A 22064-nucleotide genomic window follows, 5' to 3' on the forward strand; every position below is an offset into this window, starting at 1 on the left:
TTCACCTTCATCTTTTTTCTGAACCAAACATTCTGGAGTCTTCAAATACCTAACAGATGATGTGGATTCAGTCCTTCGACACATGTGGGTCTCCTTCTCCTTAGGGAGTCCCTGAAAGGTAAAGAATCCAGCCTTGGGCTCCGTGGGGCTCTGGGTATGAGTCCTGGCACTGCAAAGTCACTAAGTGACTCTTTGCAAATAACTTCAGCTTACCACACCTCAGTTTCCCCCCCAGAAAAATTAGTTGATAAGAGTTCTTTTTTTGCAAGAGGGCAAACTGTCCTTTTGTTCAAATTTCTCGCCCAGGAAGAGTCTTGGCACAGTACATCACTCACAAGGGAGACACATTAGCATTCACTTGGACAGTAATGCTGAACTTTATGGGAACGTATTGTACTGACCTGGGAAATAGCTTTCTTCTCTTTTCATTGGAATGATTTGGCCCTTTAACTTAATTTTATATGATGACACTGACTCAATTCTCTCTGTCTCTTGCTACACTGTTTTTCCTTCCTTATAGGAAAAAAAATCCTCATAAAAAAATTTATAATACATCAAAATATTGATAGGAACCTTAAACCTTAATGTCTGAAGATATCTGTAGGCAGGATTTATGGCAGAAGTTCCACTGTTATAACTTGGCAATTAGGAAATATTGATAAATGCAAACACATTATTGATGTCAATTAAAAAAAGCACAAGATTGATGAGTCTCCCAGAGTGCTTTGACACAAACAGTTAGAGAGTAATGTCCATCAATACACTTCTAACCACTATAAATGCCCAGGGAAATTAGGCTGCCAGGAAACAAAGGGTGCTTTCACATTAACAGTGAGATTGTTTAAACAGATGAGCCTCTAGTCAACAGGAATATCTAACAGAACCTCAAGTAAAGTTCTACAGAAAATAAAGAACGCTTACTGGTGATTCGTGATAAGGCAGACAAGCAAAGTATTCAAGCAGAGTCAAAGATCGGGACACACATTGACTTAGCTAAAGGCTGGGCCAAGTACCTGAGTTGGTTAGACCTGATTATACAAGTGAATAGCATATACCAAGCCAGAACCTAAAGAAAAAGGTAGTTACTAGGGTAGTACCTCAGAACATATTTTAATATTCCCGTGTACCCTATTTTAGAGGACCCGAAAAGAGGCTTAGATTTATTTTAAATGGGCGACATAAACGATCAAGGCTCCATTCTCCATGCATAGGAAGGATTCAAGCCTGCATTACAAAGAGAATGGGAAGTACTGGGAATTTGTAGAGGAGAATTAGTTTAAGGGAAGGTAAGATAACTCATTAAGTTTTGGTCACGATGGCTTTCAAGTGCTGGTAAAACACCCAAGTGCAAATATCTACTAAACAGAGGCTAACAGTTTACATGAGAGAAAGGACCAGATACGAAGTTTCAAGGAGTTTCAAGGAGTAAGTGATATCAGATCTGTAAAGAATAAGGTTATAAAAATGACTGACTTTGGGGTAAGGAGGTCTATGCTTCTGAGACAGCAGCTGAGTTTTTATACGGAAGAAGGTAGAGTTTAAAAAAAAAAAAAACAATCAACCAATACACACTGTGTTAAAGAATTCTGAAAGGGGAAGCAAAAGCACATTACCCTGCTCATCTGGGAAGTTGATCTCTTCGATGAAGCTCAGGGAGGGCCTCGTGGAACACTGGAAGACAGCATTCTCATCCAGAGCTTCAGATCATCTGACTCAATCCCTGGCTGCCCAGCGCACACAGCTAAGCCACACCTAACTCCTATATACAGTGTAAAATCAACAACATCTTAAACTGGTTCTCACAGAGAGGTGGGGTTTAGATCTAGAGAAGGACTGGCCTGAGGTTCATGCAGAGAAAAAATTAAAAGCAATCTTAACCTTCTCTTAAATTTTCTAAGAGCAACTAGGTCAACATTAGCTTCCCAAGTTAAATTTAAAGCTAGACCATTCCCAGCCACTGGGATGGCCACAAGTATTTGTAAGAAAGTGGCAAAATTAGAACCCTTACACACTGCTGATGATAATGTACAGTGGAGCACTTACTTTGGAAAACAGGCTGGTGGCATTCCTCAGAAAGTTAAACAGAGCTACCATGTGACCCAGCAATTCTGCTCCTAGTACATACCCAAGAGAAATGATAACATATGTCTACACTAAAATTTGTACACTAGTACTCTTAGAAGCATCATTGATAATAGCAACAGAGTGGAAATGGCCCAAATGTTCCTCAGCTGATGAATGGATAGATAAAATGCGATAAAGTCATACAATGCTATTAAAAAGGAATGAAGCATCAACACATACTATGAATGGATGAACCTTGCAAACATTACGTTAAAGAAGCCAGTCACAAAAATAACTTCCATTTACATGAATGTCCACAGTAGGTAAATCCATAGAGACATAAAGGAGATCGGTGGTTTCCAAGTGCTGGGGCAGAGTGGGTTGGGGAGAAATGGGGTCACTGATGATGTGTATATGATGTGTATGGCATTTCTTTTTGGGATGACTGAATGTTCTAAAATGACTGTGATGATGGTCACACGACTCTGTGAATATACTAAAAGCCATTGCATGGTATAGTTTAAGTGGGTGAATTTTATGATATGTGAATTAAGTCTCAATAAAGCTGTTACTTATTTTTTAAAGATTTATTTATCTGAGAGAGGGAGCATGAGCTCAGGGGGTGGAGGGTGAAGAGAGGGAGAGAGGGTGAGAAAAAGAGTGTTGCAAGGGGAGGGGCAGAGTCAGAGCGGGGATGGGCAAAGGGAGAGGGAGAATCTCAAGCAGACTCCCTGTTGATCATGGAGCCTGACCAGGGGCTCGACCTCATGACCCTGAGATCATGATCTGAGCTGAAATCAAGAGCTGGATGCTTAAATGACTGAGCCAACTATGTGCGCTTCCTTCTTTTAAAAAATATTTACTGATTTACTAGAGAGAGAGAAAGAGAGAAGAGAGAGTCAAGGCTGTTATTTAAAGAAAAAAGGCATATACTGAATGTTCTAGCAACTTAAGGAACACATGATTTAGTGAAATCTACACAATATTGGCCTTCACTAGGGAAGAACAGATTGAACTGCCAGATTTCATCAGAAAGTTTTACCAACGGGCTGAATCTTGATTGGTTCTGGAGTTGAGAAAAATCAGACTAGGAAATTTCCAGACAACACCCCGAGAAAAATTTGGTGTACCAGCAGGCCAACCCACCCCAATTTAAGCCCTGATAATCCAGTGCTAGAACATTTGGCCCGGTGCATTAGCATTTGTCACTGGGCTGGCTCCCAAAAGCTGCTGCCCTGTTCTGCTTCCACTGGTCTCTTTGCTGTTCCCATGGTGATCTATCTGAGAGGAGATGCTGAGGACAACTTGTGCATCCGAGGGCTGCGGTGTTTCACAAAAGACCAAAGTAAAGAGCACACTCCTATCAAATATCCTGAAAGGCTGAACAAATCTTACAAGTGTCTTTCTTGGTCTAGAGCTCAATTAATCTTTTCTTTCCATCTATTCCCCCTGAAAGGAGAGAAGGTGTGTAACTTCCTGAATAATTTTACCTACACTTGAACTATGGCTGCTATGAAGACACGGACTCTTGAGATCTTTTTATCGCCAGGGTTTATGTGACAAGCAGAAACACAGGACGGATGAGCTACAATTTACATGAGCAGGAAACCCTCAGCTGCACTAGATAATATCCCCCAAACAGATAATATCCCCCCAAATAACTTCTCCCTGAGACAAAGACTGCATTCCTGAGAAGATGTCTCTGCTATTCTCTTGATATTAAGCCGTGTCATTCTACTTGGTTTTTAAGAATGTTGTCTTGCACTATCAGCCGAATTCCAAAGAACTCCAACAGGTGTATGCACACTATGGAAACATGAGATTTCCAGTTATAATAAGAGAGAGTTTCATTGTTCAATATAAAAGAGAACTTAGAGTCTGAATCTCTGTGAAAGTGTAGCAGAACGAAGATGGTCCCAGAGATCAGTAGGTACAAAAATCAAAGACAACTTGCTGGCCTTCTGGAGTACAGGCACTCAGTGCAGGGTGACAGGTTTGTGGGGACCTGTTCAGGGGCGCAGTATCAACTCCTGGTTCTTGACCTTGGTTGCATGTTGAAATCACCTGGGGAATTTTAACACTGCTGACGCCTGAGTCCTACCTTCAGAATCTCTAATTCCATTGGCCTGGAGTGGGCTGGTCCGTGGGACTTATGAAAGCTCCAGGTGGTTCTTAATGTGTACAATCAAGACGGAGAACCATGAGCAGAAAGTGAGAAGTCCTGTCTTTGAAGACCCCACTAAAGATCAGGTAGACTTTGCTTCCCCCAGTAATAGAAGATACAAAATATAAAGTTTGAGTGGAACTAAATCCCATGTGTACTGCAACATACAGGTAAAAAAATGTGTTAAACTTAAGATGAAAACTTTCTTCTTCTCAGGGAAATGTATGGTTGCTTTAAGACTGATGATAGCTTTTCTTTCCAAACAATAGAAAGTGCTTCGATAATGGAAAACTTCATCTGTGTATGGTTGCAAGTATTTGAGGTGATTAAGTAACACGGGTATTTGATAATGGAAAGTGCCAGTCTTCATTTCCTTTTAGTATCAAGGAAGGGCTACAGGCAACCTGGCAAGCCTTGGTAATATATGCCTAAAGGTCCCTCCTGTGTGCCCAAGTGCATGGACAAGCATATGTCCTCCTTCTTGATGAGACAAAAAACTTTACATCCCTGACATGGCCTGGAAATATACCAAAGCCTCAAAAGGCCCTGAACTGTGGGGGGAGGGAGGAGGAAGTTTAATTTGCTCAAGACACAAACTATCCCTTTTTTCTGAATGAGTCATTTCACTGGTCAGATTTAATTCCCTTCTCTGCATTGCACTCAGCCCTGGGTCAGGCCTCTGGGTCTGCCTCCAAAGGGAACAATCTGTCTTTCAGATCCCGCCAGCAGTGAGGCTCGAAAAGCTCTGAGGACCTAGGGGCGCGGTGCCTCATTCTCTCTGTGTGCCTAAGGACCAGGGCATGGAGATCCAAGAGTCACAGTGTTATGGGCACCTTCCCCAGAACCCCATTCCTTGATATTGAGCACCCACTGATTTTTAGTTGAAAGGAGTTTTCAGGGGCACCTGGGTAGCTTAGTCAGTTTAGCGTCTGCCTTTGGCTCAGGTTATGATCCCGGGGTCCCGGGATGGAGGCCCACATGGGGCTCCCTGCTCAGCTGGGAGTCTGCCTCTCCCTTTCCCTCTGCCTGCCGCTCCGCCTGCCATGCTCTCTCTCTGTGCCAAATATATAAAATCTTAAAAAAAAAAATTACATCATTATAAAAAGGGGGAGGTTTCAAGGCTACAGAAGTGTATCTAAATCAAATTTTTATAAAATTCATTTTACTATAAATGCAATGAAAGATCATACTGTCAGGCAACAAGGAATGGCGATAAGAGACCTCAGCTCAAATCCTGCCTTCAACCACAACGGCTAAGGAGTCTCCCTCTCCTTAACCCCTCTCTCTGTGCCTTGGTTTCCTCACTGTAAAATGAGGATGTGCTGCAGAGCAGTTGTAAATGAAATGACCCATGCCTGCAGCACGTAGCATAGAAGAAGAGATAAAAAGGGTAACCCCTGTAGTCTCCATAGTCATTGGGTAACCATAATCAGAATTAATTTTTATAAATGTTCAGTCAACTTCTAGTTACATTTTTCTGGTAATCTAAATTTTCTTTCTTTCCTCTTTTAAAGATTTATTTATTCATTTATTTAGAGTAAGTGAGAGTGCATGAGCAGGTGGAGGGGCAGAGGGGTAGAATCCTCAAGCAGACTCTCCATTGAGCACAGACCTGGACATGGGGCTCACTCCCAGGACCCTGAGATCCTGACCTGAGCCGAAACCAAGTCAGATGTTTTACTGACTGAGCTACCCAGGTGCCCAGGTAAGCTGAATTTTCATAATGGTTTTGTTTAAACAAAGAATCCTGGCCAGAACATGATGGCTTTTGACCTTCCTACATTTCTGGGCATGTCTGAATTCACATGAAAAGAGTTCTCCCAAAGGGTAAAGGTGAATAAATCATAATGAATTGAGAACCTTTGTGTTTATAACACGTGCATTCCCGAAAGCTCTGGAGAACTGACCAGAGAGGCAAAGGGGAAGCTGGCTCATCACACAGTATTTGGTTCCCTGGCCTTGCCTTTGATTCCCCACCTATCACGGACAGGCTGATTTCCCAGCTTCTAATTTCCTTACATATAAACAGAGGAACATGAACCTAATGCCATCCCAAGACGCTACCAAAGGAAGATGCAGGCAATGGAATAAGCATCAGACCGACTCACCAGTCTTTCATTCAGATATTTGGACAAGAATGATTTGTTCTAATTGGGCCTCTCCAGAGCAGCTACAGTAACCTCCACTCTCTTTATTTCTCCCAATCCTCCGCCCACAATATGAATAGATTGTCATAAGTTTGTATGTATGGCAGGACCACTATCTGTCTCAGAGAGAGCTATTATAATTGGTTATAGTTCTAAAAGGTTATGGTTTATGGATTAAAACTCTGCTAGCTCAGGTAAGGTTTTATACTTTGTTGATAAAAGGTTATTCCACAAATAGAATGAATGACACCGAACCACTACTAAGATACTCAAATATACATAATTTAGTCCTTTAGAATTAAAGCACAGAATTAACTTTTATTTTATTTTTTTAAATTTAATTTTATTTTTTTGAGAGAGAGAGAGAGCAAGCGAGCAAGCAGGGGAAGGGAAAAGGAAGAGGGAGAGAGAATCTTAAGAAGGCTCCATGCCCAGTGTAGAGTCTGACATGCGGCTTGATCCCAGGATCAAGTCTGGGATCCTCTGTTCACCATGGTACTCCCGGTACCTTGTAGATACCATGAGCTTTCCAGTGACCCTGAGATCATAACTTAAGATGAAACCAAGAGTCAGACACTTACCTGACTGAGCCATCTGGGGGCCCCAAAGCACATAATTCATTCAGCAATATTTTCTAAGCATTATCAGTGTGCAAGGCACTGTGGTTAAGTGTGGGGATAGACACGGTCCCTGCCCTCAAGGAAACAAGGATCAAAACCCCTATTAAATGAAGAAACCACACATGCAACTCTCATGACTCATCCGCCTCTATGAAGGCATGTGTTCCAACATGAATTCTGTCATTCATCTGTCATCACAAAACAATTTCTTCAAATACTGATCATTCTTTTTTTTTTTTTTAAGATTTTATTTATTTATTTGACAGAGAGAGAGATCACAAGTAGGCAGAGAGGCAGGCAGAGAGAGAGGGAAGCAGGCTCCCTGCCGAGCAGAGAGCCTGATGCAGGGCTCGATCCCAGGACCCTGAGATCATGACCTGAGCCGAAGGCAGAGGCTTAACCCTCTGAGACACCCAGGTGCCCCAATACCAACCATTCTTAGCCCTCTCTGCCCCTACTTTGGTAGTTCGTTCCCGCGGTCGGTCAATAGCGCTTAGGAATAAATATGGATTGCCTGAGATGAACATTACAGAAATCGATGGAAAATCTCCCCCAAGCTCTGTGAAGACATGCCTTGTTGATCAGGAACTGTTCTCTGTGTATGAGCGTGAATGAAAAGACAATGGTGGAACCAAATATTTCTACCTGTATAGTGTGCTCTGCTTGCTGGGCCCGTTAAGGGCTCCTGGTTCTGCCTTCCCATCTTCTGAATTTAACGACAGCTTTATTTATTCAAATTAAGGCACCCCCAGTTTCCACTTGCAAATACCAACTGGCCCTACCTGCTCTTTTTATTTTCTTATAGCCTCTCCTTCATTTCATTGCCTGGTGGTCCGCAATGTGATGGTAGCATCTAAAATAAGAAAATAAGAATATGGGGACTGCATTTCCCTTTGGCCCTCCCAGTTCCATTTGGTGGATATGCTTTTATCCACATGTGATAAATATTTCACACAGAAACTGTCACTTGGAATCTAGTCTTCGCAGCTTCACTGAAACCACCGAAAAGCATTTCGGAGAGTCAGACCTATATTACAACAAGTACCATATGCCAAGAGCTTGCAGATTAGCAAAGCCTCTGGTGTCGCCACGGAGAAGAGCGGAGAACAGAACTGCCTGAAAGAGGGACTGGCGGCAGCTCCCTTTCTGCACGTTTAGAGATCTGGAAGCAAACTGTGACACAGCTCTGTCATTTCAGCCCTTGAGATTTTAAAAGAAGTATGGAGAGAAGCAAGCTGATGCACGGACGTGGGTGCAACCATCTTTCATTCATCCGAACATTCACCGCGGGCCAGGCGTTCTGCTGCTTGCTTCACAGACACACTTCTCACCTCCCAACACGGTGGGACCAGGAAAAGGAGGAGTTCCACAGGAAGTCACCTTCCTAAGTTCGGAAAGGTAGGCAGTGACCACCAGGATTCAGAAACCACTCCTGATTCCCTGGACGCGTACCCTTCATGCCTCCTAGCAGGGTGGGGAAATTGGAACCGAGTTTAACAGCCTTGTCGCCTACTGTTGGAATTCACCTCACCAGATTGGCTTTTGTTTTCAGCTTCCTCTGGCAGAGCCAATACATTAATTTCCAGAAGGAGCTCCTGGCTTCCTTTCTGGTACGAGCAGTAGCCACAACCTCAGGCAAAGCAGGATACTTACTTTGAGGGCTGAGTGCAGAGTACTGAAGGTTAACTCTATTCACGGGAGCGGCTTTGCTGATGTTAGAGGGTGTTAAACACGTCTCCTTTCGTATTCACGAAGATGCCAGGAAGACTTCTTGTCAGAAAGGCCAAGTCTGCTGCTCTTGCCCTGAGGCCTTCTGCGTCTCCCTACCAAGCCATCATGACTCTATGATGGATTTAATGAAAGGCTCATGATATCTACAAGGCACCGGGAGTACCACGGTGAACAAGGAAAACAGCCCTGCCTTTCTGGAAGGTCAGAGGCTAAGGGCAGACATGCCTTATGAACACACCACTGCAGTGCTTGGTGGTCCAGTGGACAAGATTTTGGCAGGCAAGGAAGGAGGAGGAAGGGCTTTCAAGGCCTCCACATGGGGAGCTGCTGAACACAGAAAGGTGTTCGCTGGGCATGTATGGTGTGTCTTGTGTTGTGCTGGTCCAATGGACACAGCAGGCCCAGCTCTCAAGGAGCCTGCCGTCTGGCAGAGGAGAGACTCGGCTGCTCCCCCAAGTCGTGACGCAATGGCAGGGCCATGCAGGCAGGACATCCAGCAGGACTGTCTGTGGGACGGGCTCTGCCTGGCACCCAGACAGACAGGGGCAAGCTGTCTTCCTAATGTCCCTAAACTGCCCAGTATAGAAAAGAGCGGTCCATGTCCTATGGGGAAAAATGGACTCTGTTCTAAAACACATTTCAGTGAGAAAACTACTAGGTATTATGAAAAACATGGGTGTCTGTAAATTTCCCAGAAGGGTCTGTAAATTTCTCATTTCATAAATGAAAAAAAACACAACAAAGCACCAAGTGTGGCCATGCTCAGAACGTAGTTCAAGGCAAGAGGAACATCTGGTTTTGCTCTTTTTACTGGTCTCTTCCTCTCCATCCCATTCCTTCTTAGAGGCCTGTTGAGGCCCAGTGAGGAAAATCACTTTAGTTAAGTGAGGTGTTTACAGTCTGTCAGCTGTCTGAAAGGGCAGCTTCTGTGCATGGTTCCAGGACCCCTGACCTCACCATGATTCGGGTAACGGTCCCGCCTTCACTGGCATTAAAATCCTTTACGAAGTATAGCCAAAGGGTTTTCTTGAATCGACCCCGCTGCTGGGGCCGGCAACCAAGAACAAACATTACATAACTCAGCATTACATAACCCTGTTACTCCCCCACACCCAACAAAACACGCTGTCTGTGAGCACAGGGCAGCTCGCTTTTCTTTTTAAAGTCAATTCAGTAAACGGAGGAGGTCGGTGACATAATTCGCCCTTGGTCAACATCCAACACTCCCAGGTATGTTTCTGGGACCTCAACACTTCCAGGTATGTTTCTGGGACCTAACAAACGTTAGCAATTATTTTCTGAGTCAGAAGGTGTCCGGTGTGAGGGAGACCCCAGAGTGTCATGGAGTAGCCCCCACCTGAGCCCCAGGAGGAAGGTGCCAGGAGAGGACTTGCCTGCCCACTGGCAGTGACTGTGGGCAGACCCCAGGGCTGCCGGCTCCTGGGCCCCAGCACCTGGGTTTTTACTGGGCTCCAAAGGCAAGTCCATCTCTGTGGAGGCAGTTCTGGAACACGCTCACCTACCAGTGAGATGGAGTGACCTGTTGAAAGAAGCCCCAAGTCCGATCTCAATAATGCCAATTCACACACAAATTCCTGTGCCCCTGGAGATCTGGGAAACAAGTGCCCCCAAGTCCTTACTTTTCATGGATGAGGCCTAAAAGGTCATGGCCTTAGGGTGGTGCTACTGCTGATTTCTGACAGACTCCGTGGGAATTCCACGTGGCCTCTGGGTTGGTGCTATTTTCACTGCATTCTGGAGTTGAGATGGGTGGGAAGAAGAGACGAATTTAGGCCACAGAAGTGGAAATGTTTGAGGAAAAGGAAACTATTTAAAATTCTGACTTAATTGTACACAAGCATTAATTGAATAAAACTAAGATTATCATGGTGCCACATTTCAGAGAATTTTTAGAGCCTTCTTATTATTTATAATGGACCATTTCATGACATGACCCCTTAATTACCAGATTGGGGAAGAGAGAAAATTTCTGACACAACATTTGGCTTTGGTATTTCAAAAACAGAGCTGGTACAAAACTAACATTAGCTTCAGAGTGGTACTCCTTGGCCTTGAGTAGAAAAATGGTGTGATGCTGATATTTTAAGAGAAATTAAAGAACATGAACAAGGCCAGAGAGGCTACTGAATAAGTGTTAGGATTTCAGGGGAGGTGTATTTGGCTCTGACCCTCTTCCCTTCTCTTGGCCACGACTCCTATTATGTCTTTGCATAAAACGACAAGAGTTTTTGGACTCATAGATGTATAATTAGGAGGTCTCTGTCCAACAGCACTAGTGAATCTACCCTTCATATATATACAGGTGAAACACATCAAGTTTGAAAAAATCCAACTGCAAATAGCAAGTGCTCAGGAACTGAAGGTATTTCTCTCACAAGCCCTGGGCGTACAGGATCACTGGCTCCCTGCCACCCCAGTGGATGTGGTAGAGAAACACAGATAAACATAAATGGGGCGAGTCTGTTCCACTGCCCTGCCTAGAAGGTGTGACATTGTTCCACTGTCATCCTAGAAGAAGATCTTCTGCATAAGCATGGCTGAAATTAACTTTGATTACTTGAAAGGACAAGCCAAGCAGCAAGGCATCAAAAGGTTTCCAGGGAAGGGCACTTCAGTGATAGCTTGTCAGGAAAAGCACAGTTGGAGCTGCAACCTTCAGATCTATGGGGAAATTCTGAGCAAACACTTCTTAAATAAGGTGGCTGAACTTTAACATTTTTCAGACTGTGGTTTCTGTATATATTTTTTTTCTTCTTTTAAAGGCAGAGAGAGAAACAGAGTGTTTTGAGAGATGCTAAAGGAGATCAGCTCCTAGGGATAAACTATTCATGAGCCTACAGAAGGTAAGCTGTTACCTTCTAACATGAATTCTAAATGAGCAATTAGAAAAGGAAGCCTACCTCTTGCCTTCTTCTCCCAACTCCAGTGTCTTATTTATCCCTGTTAAGATCAGACCACCCACAGTTTGATCTCTCTTCTAAGAACTGGCTGAAAAGTGAGACTAGATGTGGGCCCACCATTCCCCTAATTGTGTGTCCTTGGGGAGTTATTCCAACACTCAAAGTCTCAAATTTCCTCATCTAACGCATGAGGAAACCATCATTTTCTCACAAGGCTGCTGTTAGAAACTGAGGCAACTTGTTCAAACTGCTTTGTAGTGTCAGTGCGGGAAGAGGACACAATGAGCCAACACTGAGAGCAAGCACACAATCATCACCAAGACCACCACCACCACCACAGACCGGCATCACCTTCATCAATATTTATCAGTAAAACCATCTCTTTACACATGCGGTCGATGAGGCGAATAAACAAGGACCCCAAGATAACACAGTATGGTCCTACCAGAGCTGAGATTTCAACTTCCACTCTTCCTATGGATCAGTGTACTTTCTGCTCCAGAGCTCATGGTATCTACGTCCACTTTGGATGCTTCAGCAACAAAAATGGTTCTTTGAGGAATTCAAGAGTGAAAAGCTCAGTAGGCTACATGGGAGAAGGATAATAAGAGTTCCCAAATGAAAACCCAAGCAAAACTTTCTATAAATAGCATTACTGTTGCCTTCCTCATGAGCTCTTCTGAACATGCAAGTATGAAAAAGAACTATTACTGTATCTTAAAAATGCAGAAAGAAAATGGAATCTTGTTTTGTACACGTCGATCTTGGAGGGGTCAAGCAAATTTAAGGCACAATTGCTGACAGGCATTTCATCTATAGAAATAGAAATGCCATCAGTATTGCCCCAGACTCGAGGATTTACTGGAATTTCTAGAAAATGCAGGAAGGGAGGAAATTAGCTCAAATTCTTCCTGAAGGTTTTTTTTTTTTTTTTAATAGCTGCAGAAAAACTATATATTGAACAGATGAAAAAAAATGAATGTCATACATTGGCCAAGCTATAAAAGTAATCAACCCTTCTCATTTGACAGGAGTTTGGGGAATCTTTCATTCATACTGAAAGAATTCAGATATCCAAAAGATGTAGGGTTCACTCAGGGGGCAATTCTGGTCACTGTATAAAAATTCATGTTGATTTCCTGAGGATTTTTATTGAAGTCCAAGACAGAGTGCTTAAATCTCCTTTGCTTCTGACTGTTTATTAGTTTTTAAATATGAAGATTGATCTTTTGATCTAATTTTAGTTGATCTATATAGGCAGGGGGAAAGTATTGCTGGGGTACCCTTTTAGAGTCCATATATTTCTGTTCTATTAAATGAACAAATAGGTGTGATCTAGAATGAAGATGAAAGGTTTGTCTCCTGAGAGTCAAAATGAGAAAGACCATCTACAAGGTCCTGATGGACTTCAAGATTCCAATCCCAACTCTGCTTCCAAAGAGCTTATAAAGTCAACTCATAATTAGATTGCATACACTAGGTGCTTGATAAATATCTAAGGAAAGAAACTGTGCGCCTGGAATTACAGAATATATAGTGTCATTCGATTTATCTAACAGATCATGTTTCATGCAGCTGAGAAGCCAGCCAGGGAGCAGGGAGAAGTCAAATCAAGAAGAAACTAGTGTTAACATGAAGGTGGGGCTCGAGGAAACCACCTTAATCTTTTTCTTGCCTATCAAGTTAACGTATTATTGCTCTTGAATTGCTACTTAATTTTCTTTGAAAGAAAATACTGTGCTCAGAGATGTGCTGTAGTACTAGTAACACATCTTCTATCAGAAAGGAAGGCTAATAGCAGAGGTTCTAGAAACATTAATAAAATAATTCAATTTTCTGACTTTACTTGTAGCAGAAAGGTTTGACCAAGAGAAAGTCCTGAAATTTATGATGGTATAAATACATAGCTGGCTTACAACTTTACTTATCTATAGCCCAAACTCTGTTGAGTTAAGATCTTAGTACAAATTGGTCAAGGAAAGCTGAGCGTAGAGTAGTTTATTTAAAAAAAAATGTATTAGGTAGGTTTCTGCAAAAAAAGAAGGGGGCAGATATTTATGTGAAATGTTAAGTCATGGGATTTTAGAACTGGAAGAAGCCTTAGAAATCATCATATAATCCTTTGATTTTACAGATAGGAAACTGAAGGTTCACAGATACAAATCCACTTGTTCAAGTTTCAAATGATTTAAGTTCCCCACGTTTAAATACCAATGTCTAAAGCACTTTACTTTTCCCGATTAAGGAAAAAATTGATGACCAGCTATAATTCTTTTTTGTGTGTGTGGGAGAGGGGCAGATATTTTTTATTGTGGAGAAAAGTCCCTTAAAATTAACCATTTTAACCATTTTTAAGTATACAGTTCAATACTGCTAAATACATTCACACTGTTGTGAAAAAAGTCTTCAGAATTCTTTCAACCTGCAAAGCTGCAACTCTATACCCAGTTAACAGAAACTCCAGGACCCGGCTTCCTCCAGCGCCTGGCAACCACCACCTACAATCTGTCCTTCCGTGACCCACTTCCTTCATCCACTTCCTTCGTTTGTGTAATGCCCTGGAGGTTCATCCATGCTGCAGCATGTGTCGGAAACTGCTTCTTTTTTTAAAGCTGACTAATATTCCATTGTAGGTATACACAGCATTTTGTTTATCTGTTGACCCACTGGTGGGACTCTGTGTTGCATCCACCCCTTGGCTATTATGAATAGTGTATATAATTCTTTTCATGTATTTTGCTTTCTCACTTTCTCTTTTTTAAAGAGTTTATTTATTTATTTGAGAGAGAGAGCATGAGCACAAGGAAGGGGGAGGGGCAGAGGAAGAGGGAGAAGCAGACTCCCTGCTGAGCAGGGAGCCCGATGCTGGACTCAATCCCAGGACTCCAGGATCATGACCTGAGCTGCCGGCAGTTGCTTAACCAATTGAGCCACCCAGGTGCCCTTTAATTCAAGTTTTACCCACTATTTAGGGCACTGGAATGGATGTTGCAGTGACTGACAGTGAGAGAAGACAGACATTGTTCATGAGCTTCTCATTTCACAACCAGCACTCTAAAAAAGTTACTGGTGGTCATTTCTCTTGATTGGCCATTGAAAGACTAAACCATAAAATGGCAAACAAAAGTTAAAAAAAAAAGAGTTTCAGAGACTCTCATCTATCACCATCCAAAATGCCAATGAAGTGGACAATTAACTTTGCTTTTAGTGACCTACAAATAAAGTAATTAAGTGTAAGCCAAGAAACACTGAAAATGTTCACACATACACACAGTCAGGTTAACTAAAAGGAAGGCTTCCTGGAACATCAACCCCTTTCCTAGTATTTTTTTTTTTAAGATTTTATTTATTTATAAGAGAGCAAGAGAGTGAGAGAGAGCGTACAAGCAGGGGGAGAGGCAGGCAGAGGGAGAGGCAGGCTCCCCACTGAGCAAGGAACTCCACGTGGCACTCGATCTCAGGACTCTGGGATCATGAGCTGAGCCAAAGGCAGACACCCAACCAACTGAGTCACCTCGGCATCCCTTCTACTATTTTTAACAGCTGCATGGAGTCTGCTCTGAATGGCTTTATACTTATATTTGAGGTGCAGCAGTCATCTTCCCTAATTCCTCTTGTACACCCTGATGGGCAGTTTAAAAACTCGCCCCTTTTTGATGTTCCTGATGTTCTCATCAAGGCCGCGATTTTAGCTGAAAGCAGTAGCCAACAATTTCAAGAGAAGTTTTCATTTATTTATTTTTAAAGATTTTATTTATTTATTTGACAGAGAGAGAAAAAGAGAGAGAGAGCCCAAGCAGGCAGAACGGCAGGCAGAGGGAGAGGGAGAACCAGGCTCTGTACTGAGCACGGAGTCCAATGTGGGGCTCGATCCTAGGATCCTGGGATCATTACCTGAGCTGAAGGCAGCCACTTAACTGACTGAGACACCCGGGCGCCCCTAGATTAGTTTTTATTTTTGTTCTGACACCTTACCAAGTTAGAGAACTATATCCAGATATATATATATATATTTTTTTTTCCTGCCAGGTGCTAGGAAGGATTATATAGTCCAAGTTCAGCTGGCTCTTTGCCTGGCAGAGTCAAGTTGCTCTCAAGAACAAAACTATCCCAACCGTCTTTGTATAAAAGCAAATGGGAAGCTGTTTCCTTTGCCTGGCTATGCCATCACCACCTAAAAATGGAATTGAATATAAATACATCTTTGGTTGGGTTATCTTCAGCTGTGCCAAATCAGATTTCCATTTCTTTGGCAATAGAAATTGGAAAGAATTACTCCAGTTCTGTATATCTTGTGTGAAAACTCACATCAGCCATGTCATTATAGAGACTAGAAATGAAGGGTATTGGAAACCTTGATCATTCTAGAAAACTAATTAAAGGAAAACTTACTGCAGCTTCTGAGAGTAAAGTTCCTTCAGGTATCCTTGAGGTGCCCTTTAAGGAAAATGAGGCCAGCAATCCCACGCCATGCAGAGACTTACACATATCTACAGTGTTTTGATGCTGCCCTTTATCTGCAATGAATGAGAAGCCCGCTTGGATCTGTCCTGTGACAAAAAAGCTGCCCATGAAGAGTCTAATTTTAGATGGGCTTTTTACGGAAATTCTCAATGACTGTTCTGATGTGTGTGAGGTCACATTCTAAGAAGATGGTTCTTGGTGTCCAATGAGACAGAAGAAAGAAGCTATGAAAGAACCCAGCAATCACGTACAAAAACAAACCTTTCAATGTTTGTTTGTCTTCATGAGCCTTCTTCAGTGACTGTAGCCAACGACACAAGAAAGAAGTGGATGTTACTGACCTAACACCAGACCACTCTTCCCAGGTTGAAGAAGACCCTATCTTTTGGATGGATGCCCAGCGTGCCTGCGATCGACCCCGCCGTTTCTCACCTTCGCTAACAGACCGTTCAGTACCATCCCACCACAGGCCGGCATAAAGCTCGCCATCCGCTCTGCCGGGTTTGGATTTTCCTCCTCTTCTCCCACTTGACGCCTAGTACTGTCCTCTTATTGGTTTTGGGTAGTCTCACCTTACCCCAACAGCAAGAATATGTCTGTCACTGCAACCAGCCCCAAAAGCAGTCTCCACGTGAGTTCATCCAGCAGCAGGGTGACACAGGGGTCATCACTCGCAGCAGAAGCGTCAGTCCCGAAGTCGACGCTCATCGGATGAAAGGAGGACTCACCTGACCCTAGGACTCATTCATTGCGGCTGCTCGTTCTTGGGTCTCTCTCTGTGGAAGATTTTCTTTTTTTAAACAACTACTTTGATATTTACTGAAACACCAAGTGGATTCTTTTGCTTTTCAGGAGATGAATACAGATGACCGCACCAAGAACCAAATGACACGCAAGGAATTTTGTTATTTGTGCTGTACTCTGAACACCAAATACATTCAGCCATAACTGTATCTTCTTGAGAGATGGATTTCAATCTCCTATGTTACTGAATGGATTCTACAAATCAGTTTGAAACATTTTTGTTATAATAAACAGCAATAAAGTTACATAAATATTCAGGTAAAACTTTTTTTCTAATTAAAGAAAGAGGTAGTCATTGATTCTAAAATGACAGCAACTTTTGTTTAATGTGATTTGGGGAAAATATATGCGAAGAAGTTGTTTGCTAAAAACAAAACAAAACAAAACGGAAAACCCCTATCTCCCTCCACACCCCAGCCAAAAAACCAAAAAAACCGAAACAGAACAAAACAACAAGATAAAACACACCCAAAACACCCTGCACTGGCTTTAAGAACGACCTGTGTGGTATAAAACTGTTATCACTGAAAAGCTCCAAAACCTTGCTGTTACCCAGCATGTACAATCCCATACTACAGCATCAGGTGTCGTCACCCAAATACTGAAGTTGCACATGAACCTCCTTTTGTGGGATGCCTTCCTTACTTTAACATGTACAACCCGTCCTTGGGGGAGGGGGGAATAAACAGTATTTGGGTAGAAATTTAGTGCTAAATCTGCTAGCCTACTTAAGCAGGTGGTTGGGAACCTTTCTTTCTTTTTTTTTTAATTAATTAATTTTTAAAAAAGATTTTATTTATTTTACAGACAGAGATCACAAGTAGGAAGAGAGGCAGAGAGAAAGAAAGAGAGAAGGAAACAGGCTCACCACTGAGCAGAAAGCCCGATGTGGGGCTTGATCCCAGAACCCTGGGATCATGACTGGAGCCAAAGGCAGAGGCTTTAACCCACTGAGCCACCCAGGCGCCCCGGTTGGGAAACTTTCAACAGGGAATAGTTGTTCCTCTCCTAGAGATATTGGTTTTACTCAGTTAACTGTGTAAGGAAAGGGTCTATAACACACGCACATGCACTTGTGTGTACACACACACACACACCCCTTCTGTTACCTGGAGCGCTTCTTCCCGAGAACCCAGGATGGCAGCACGGCCTTCACTGGATGCACTCTGATGAACACAGAGAGCATCACACAGCTGGAAATAAATCCCAAACTCTGCAGAGATACGTGTTTTCACCAGGTTTCTAGATAAAGGTGCTACACATTTCGGCTGTAGCTGAGAATTCCTAAAGTCACAATCTTAATTGGCATACTCAGGGAAATTCTGTCAAAGTACAGAAAGACGGGTCTGGCAAGGCACGCCCACTGTAGCCGGAGCTTCCCACTCTCCACTGCTTCTTCTATATCTTTTCTCACAGACATGTGGCTGGTTAGCTAGGCAGCTAACAAAGGTGACCACTCTACATCAAAACGCTTGGAAAATACTTCTGCTTTGAAGAATACAAAATCTCTGTGACCTACACAGGGAGAGAAGGCCCATGGGTGATGGCAATGGTCTTTAGAGGTCACCTTGAGTTGCATAAGTACAGAACATAGAAGTAGTGACACCAAATAAGGTAGGCTCTGGTTGTTTAAAATCTACAGTGGCATCACAAACTCTAATGAGGGGTGATCACTGAGAGCTATTCTAATTCATGCCTTATAAGTAGAAATAAAAAGGAATACCTTTAGAACAGCAAAATGGAAGAAAGAACCAAGATGAAAGCATGCTTGACCTTCTTGCTTTTCTTTCTGATATGAAAGACCCAAGGGGCCTTGTTTACTGTCCGAGGTAGAAAGTACTTAGGTACTTCTTTGCTGCCCAGATTGTGTGAGAGCTGTTAGCCCAACCCTATACACAACCCAACCTCCGTGCACCCTTTCTGGCACCATCTGGCACATACACAAAAGGCCTCTCCAACTTTTTTTTAAAAAAGATTTTATTTATTTATTTGAGAGACAGAGACAGCACAAGCTGGTGGAGAAGCAGAGAAAGAGGGAGAAGCAGATTCCCCACTGAGCAGGGAGCCCAGTGCAGGGCTCGATCCCAGGACCCTGGGATCATGACTGAGCCGAAAGCAGAAACTTAACCCACTGAGCCACCCAGGCACCCAGGGTCAAACTATCTTTACAGAACCATTTTATTCGGACATAATAGGAATTTAAAAAAAAGGGGGAATGATGCCTCTGCTGGTTATAGGATATGAGAGGATGTTTGTCCCTGGGAAGAAGTTAGAGACTGACAGACTGGATTATAATTTCAGGGAAGAGTTGGTCTAAGAATGTCAAAGAAAGAACAAGTGTATGCCAGGCTTCTACTGAGTGAGTCATAATGATAGAGAGTGAGCAAAAGGAGTCTGACTTGCTCATAATGGAGTAAAAATGATCTGCCATGCTACTTCTTGAAATCAGAGTAATCCTTAGGAGGGTGTGAACTAAGCAGAACCCTGGCAACCCTTGGTTCCCACAAGGAAGCTGAAATCTCTCAGCGCAGCAGTGAGGACACAAAGGAAGAAGGGCCTCTGAGGAGAGGCTGCGCTTGGGTTGATGTGGTCCTGACCTATCTTGGGTACAAAACTGGGGAATGACTTAAGAATATCTTTATCCTTCCATTTCTACGGACTCAGGAGTGCATGTCCTTGAACTTCTGAGTTTGCTCTAAGCTCTGGTCTGGCCATGTGGCCATGGACAAGGATCCAGCTTATACCTTGGTTTCTCTACCTCGAAAAACCAGAAGAAAATCTTTGCTCAGTGACTTTTTTAAAAAACTCACATTCTTAACCGTGTGCAGTTGTATTATTAGCAGCACAGCTAATGGAAGGGACTGAGGACATGTCCATAGAGAGCCAGATCCACTTTCAAGACAGCCTAGACAGCGGGGAAGAGGTAAACAGAGTCAGAAGAGGACAAGTCGGGTGGAGGGTTACACTTTGAGCACTGCCTTTACAGACGTGCATATCCAACAGCTGCAAAGATGTCTAGGGGCTTTGTCATCCACAGAATAGTGATGCTGAGATTGACGTGCACCTGAGTGGATGGTCTTTGCATCCAAGTATCCAAGAGAAAGAGGGATCTGATAGGAAGGGTATTACAGCTCATGCCGGTTATGTCTCATTAGATTAGAGGCTAAGGGCCTCCTCAGGTTTCCACTTTCTCCTCATGATTCATTCTCTTTGAGGAGAGGTTCTGGGTATAAGGACCTATTTAACAAGAGTCTTTCATTAAAGTTAAACTGTCCTGGCTCCCCTTCCCCCAGGGGATTTACTTAAAAACAAGTCCCGGAAACCAGCTCCAGGTAACAAAGCCCAGATACAAGGGTGGGTCCTGCCAGATGGAGACATCAGATCAGTGGGGAGGGTTGCTTACCGTCTCCCTAGCTACCAAGGAGTAGGACTCCAGCCCGTCTTTGGGAGCCTTTTTGGCCCCAATCCTAATCAAGGTGTAATAGGCTGGTTCAAATGTCTACTAGGGTAAATTGTAATTCAGTTTGTCACCTAGCATCACTGTGGAGTTTCCTGTGTGTGTTACAATCTCATTGGTCACCTGTGTGTGGCCAGGCCCGACCGCACGGCCTTTGCCCTTAAAAGCTAGTCTGTGAAGCAGAGAAGGTCGCCCTCTCTTGTAATAGGTGCGTCCCCGAACGTTTGGTCTGATTCTTGATGCTTGGTGCGAAATAAAGCTTTGCTTGACCTTCGCTTTATATCAGTCTAGCTCCTTTAATCACGGACCCATTATTGGGGCATAACAATGGGCAGCCAGCAAGATACCATGAGTTGGTGGCTCAGACCCCCTGCCTGAGATGTATGATCTCAGGGGCCAAATATATCTTCACACACTCCTTTGGCCCACAGAGGATTATGGAGAGTCCACCATAGTGGGGGCGTCTCTAGATACTCCTGATGACAGTAACAGCAAGTATTTACTATGTGCCAGCATCCTTCTAGGGCTTCACATGTGTTAACTTACTTGCTGCTCATCATAACCCATGAGGTTGGGCCTAGTCTCATCTGCATTTTATATCAGGCACCGAGAGGTTAAATATCTGCCTCCAGTTCCAAGTCAGAAGCCCAAGTCAGGATGTGAACACAGGCAGGCTAACCCCAGAGCCCATGCACTGGCCAGTCAGGTACTGGTGACCATGACAGGGGAGATCCCTATCCTCACGGAGGAAGAGAAACAGACAAGGCATTAAGTGATGTTATTTTCAGGACTGATAAATGCTGTAAAGAAAATCAAAGCAGGCTGTGGGACAGAGTGACAAAAGGAAGGCAATTTTTAGACAGTGTGGTCAGGACAGCCCTCTGCGAGAAGGTGAAATCAGAATAAAAGTCTGAGGGAAACAGGGAATCAAGCAACAGAAGGCCTGGGGAGAGAGTACTCCAAGCAGAGGGGACCAAGCCTCCACGACGGAAACCAGCTGGGGGTGTTTCAGAGACATCAGGAAGGCATCCCAAAGTGTGAGGGAGACGAGCAATGGAGAGTCTTTGAGAGCTTCTTAAGGATTTCAGATTTTATTGCCATCATGCTATGAAGGCTCTGGAGGATTCTGAGCAGGGGTATAATCTGCTCTAATTTCCCTTTTAAAAAAAGAACACTCTGGTAGTATGTGGAGAATAGATCATGCAGGCATGGGAAATCAGGGAGGCACGTCAGAAGGCTATGAGGGGGGTGCCTGGGTGGCTAGTTGTTAAGCATCTGCCTTCAGTTCAGGTCATGATCCCAGGGTCCTGGGATTGAGCCCCTCATCGGTCTCCCTGCTCAGCGGAAACCTGCTTCTCCCTCTCCCAATCCCCCTGCTTATTTTCCCTCTCCTGATGTTTCTCTGTCTCTATCAAATAAATAAATAAATAAAATCTTTAAATAATATAATAATAATAATAATAATAATAATAATAAAAAGTAAGTACCACAAATTAAAAAAAAAAAGAAGGCGGTGGCTATGAGAGCTTCCCTGGTAAAGCTTGACCCGGTCTTGACCTGTAATTGACCTGTAATTGGCTAACAAATTCTCTAATGCAATAGGAATGCTTTCACTTGTCAAAACCTTTCTGAGCAGAGTTTTCAGGGCCCAAATAATCATCTGCTGCTCTCCTGGCAAAGCGCCCTGGGCCC

General features: G+C 43.3%; 1 protein-coding gene and 1 pseudogene across 2 annotated transcripts in view; one reads left to right on the top strand and one right to left on the bottom strand.

The window, feature by feature from the left end:
• LYRM4 (LYR motif containing 4) overlaps positions 1-22064 on the bottom strand; it is a 166970-nt gene that overhangs the window by 97633 nt on the left and 47273 nt on the right. Inside the window, exon 3 of one of the 2 annotated variants that reach the window (XM_045066968.1) lies at positions 10367-10481. The exons of the other annotated variant lie outside the window; for it this stretch is intronic. Coding sequence (XP_044922903.1) covers positions 10410-10481 — 72 coding nt within the window. The 3' untranslated portion in view covers positions 10367-10409. The remainder of the gene's footprint in view (positions 1-10366; positions 10482-22064) is intronic. 2 annotated transcript variants of the gene reach the window in all.
• Positions 15157-17166, top strand: LOC106005899 (annotated as a pseudogene).

The sequence above is a fragment of the Mustela putorius genome, unplaced genomic scaffold, assembly GCF_011764305.1.
Source record: "Mustela putorius furo isolate JIRA1106 unplaced genomic scaffold, ASM1176430v1.1 tig00003870_pilon_pilon_pilon, whole genome shotgun sequence".
Taxonomy (NCBI): domain Eukaryota; kingdom Metazoa; phylum Chordata; class Mammalia; order Carnivora; family Mustelidae; genus Mustela; species Mustela putorius.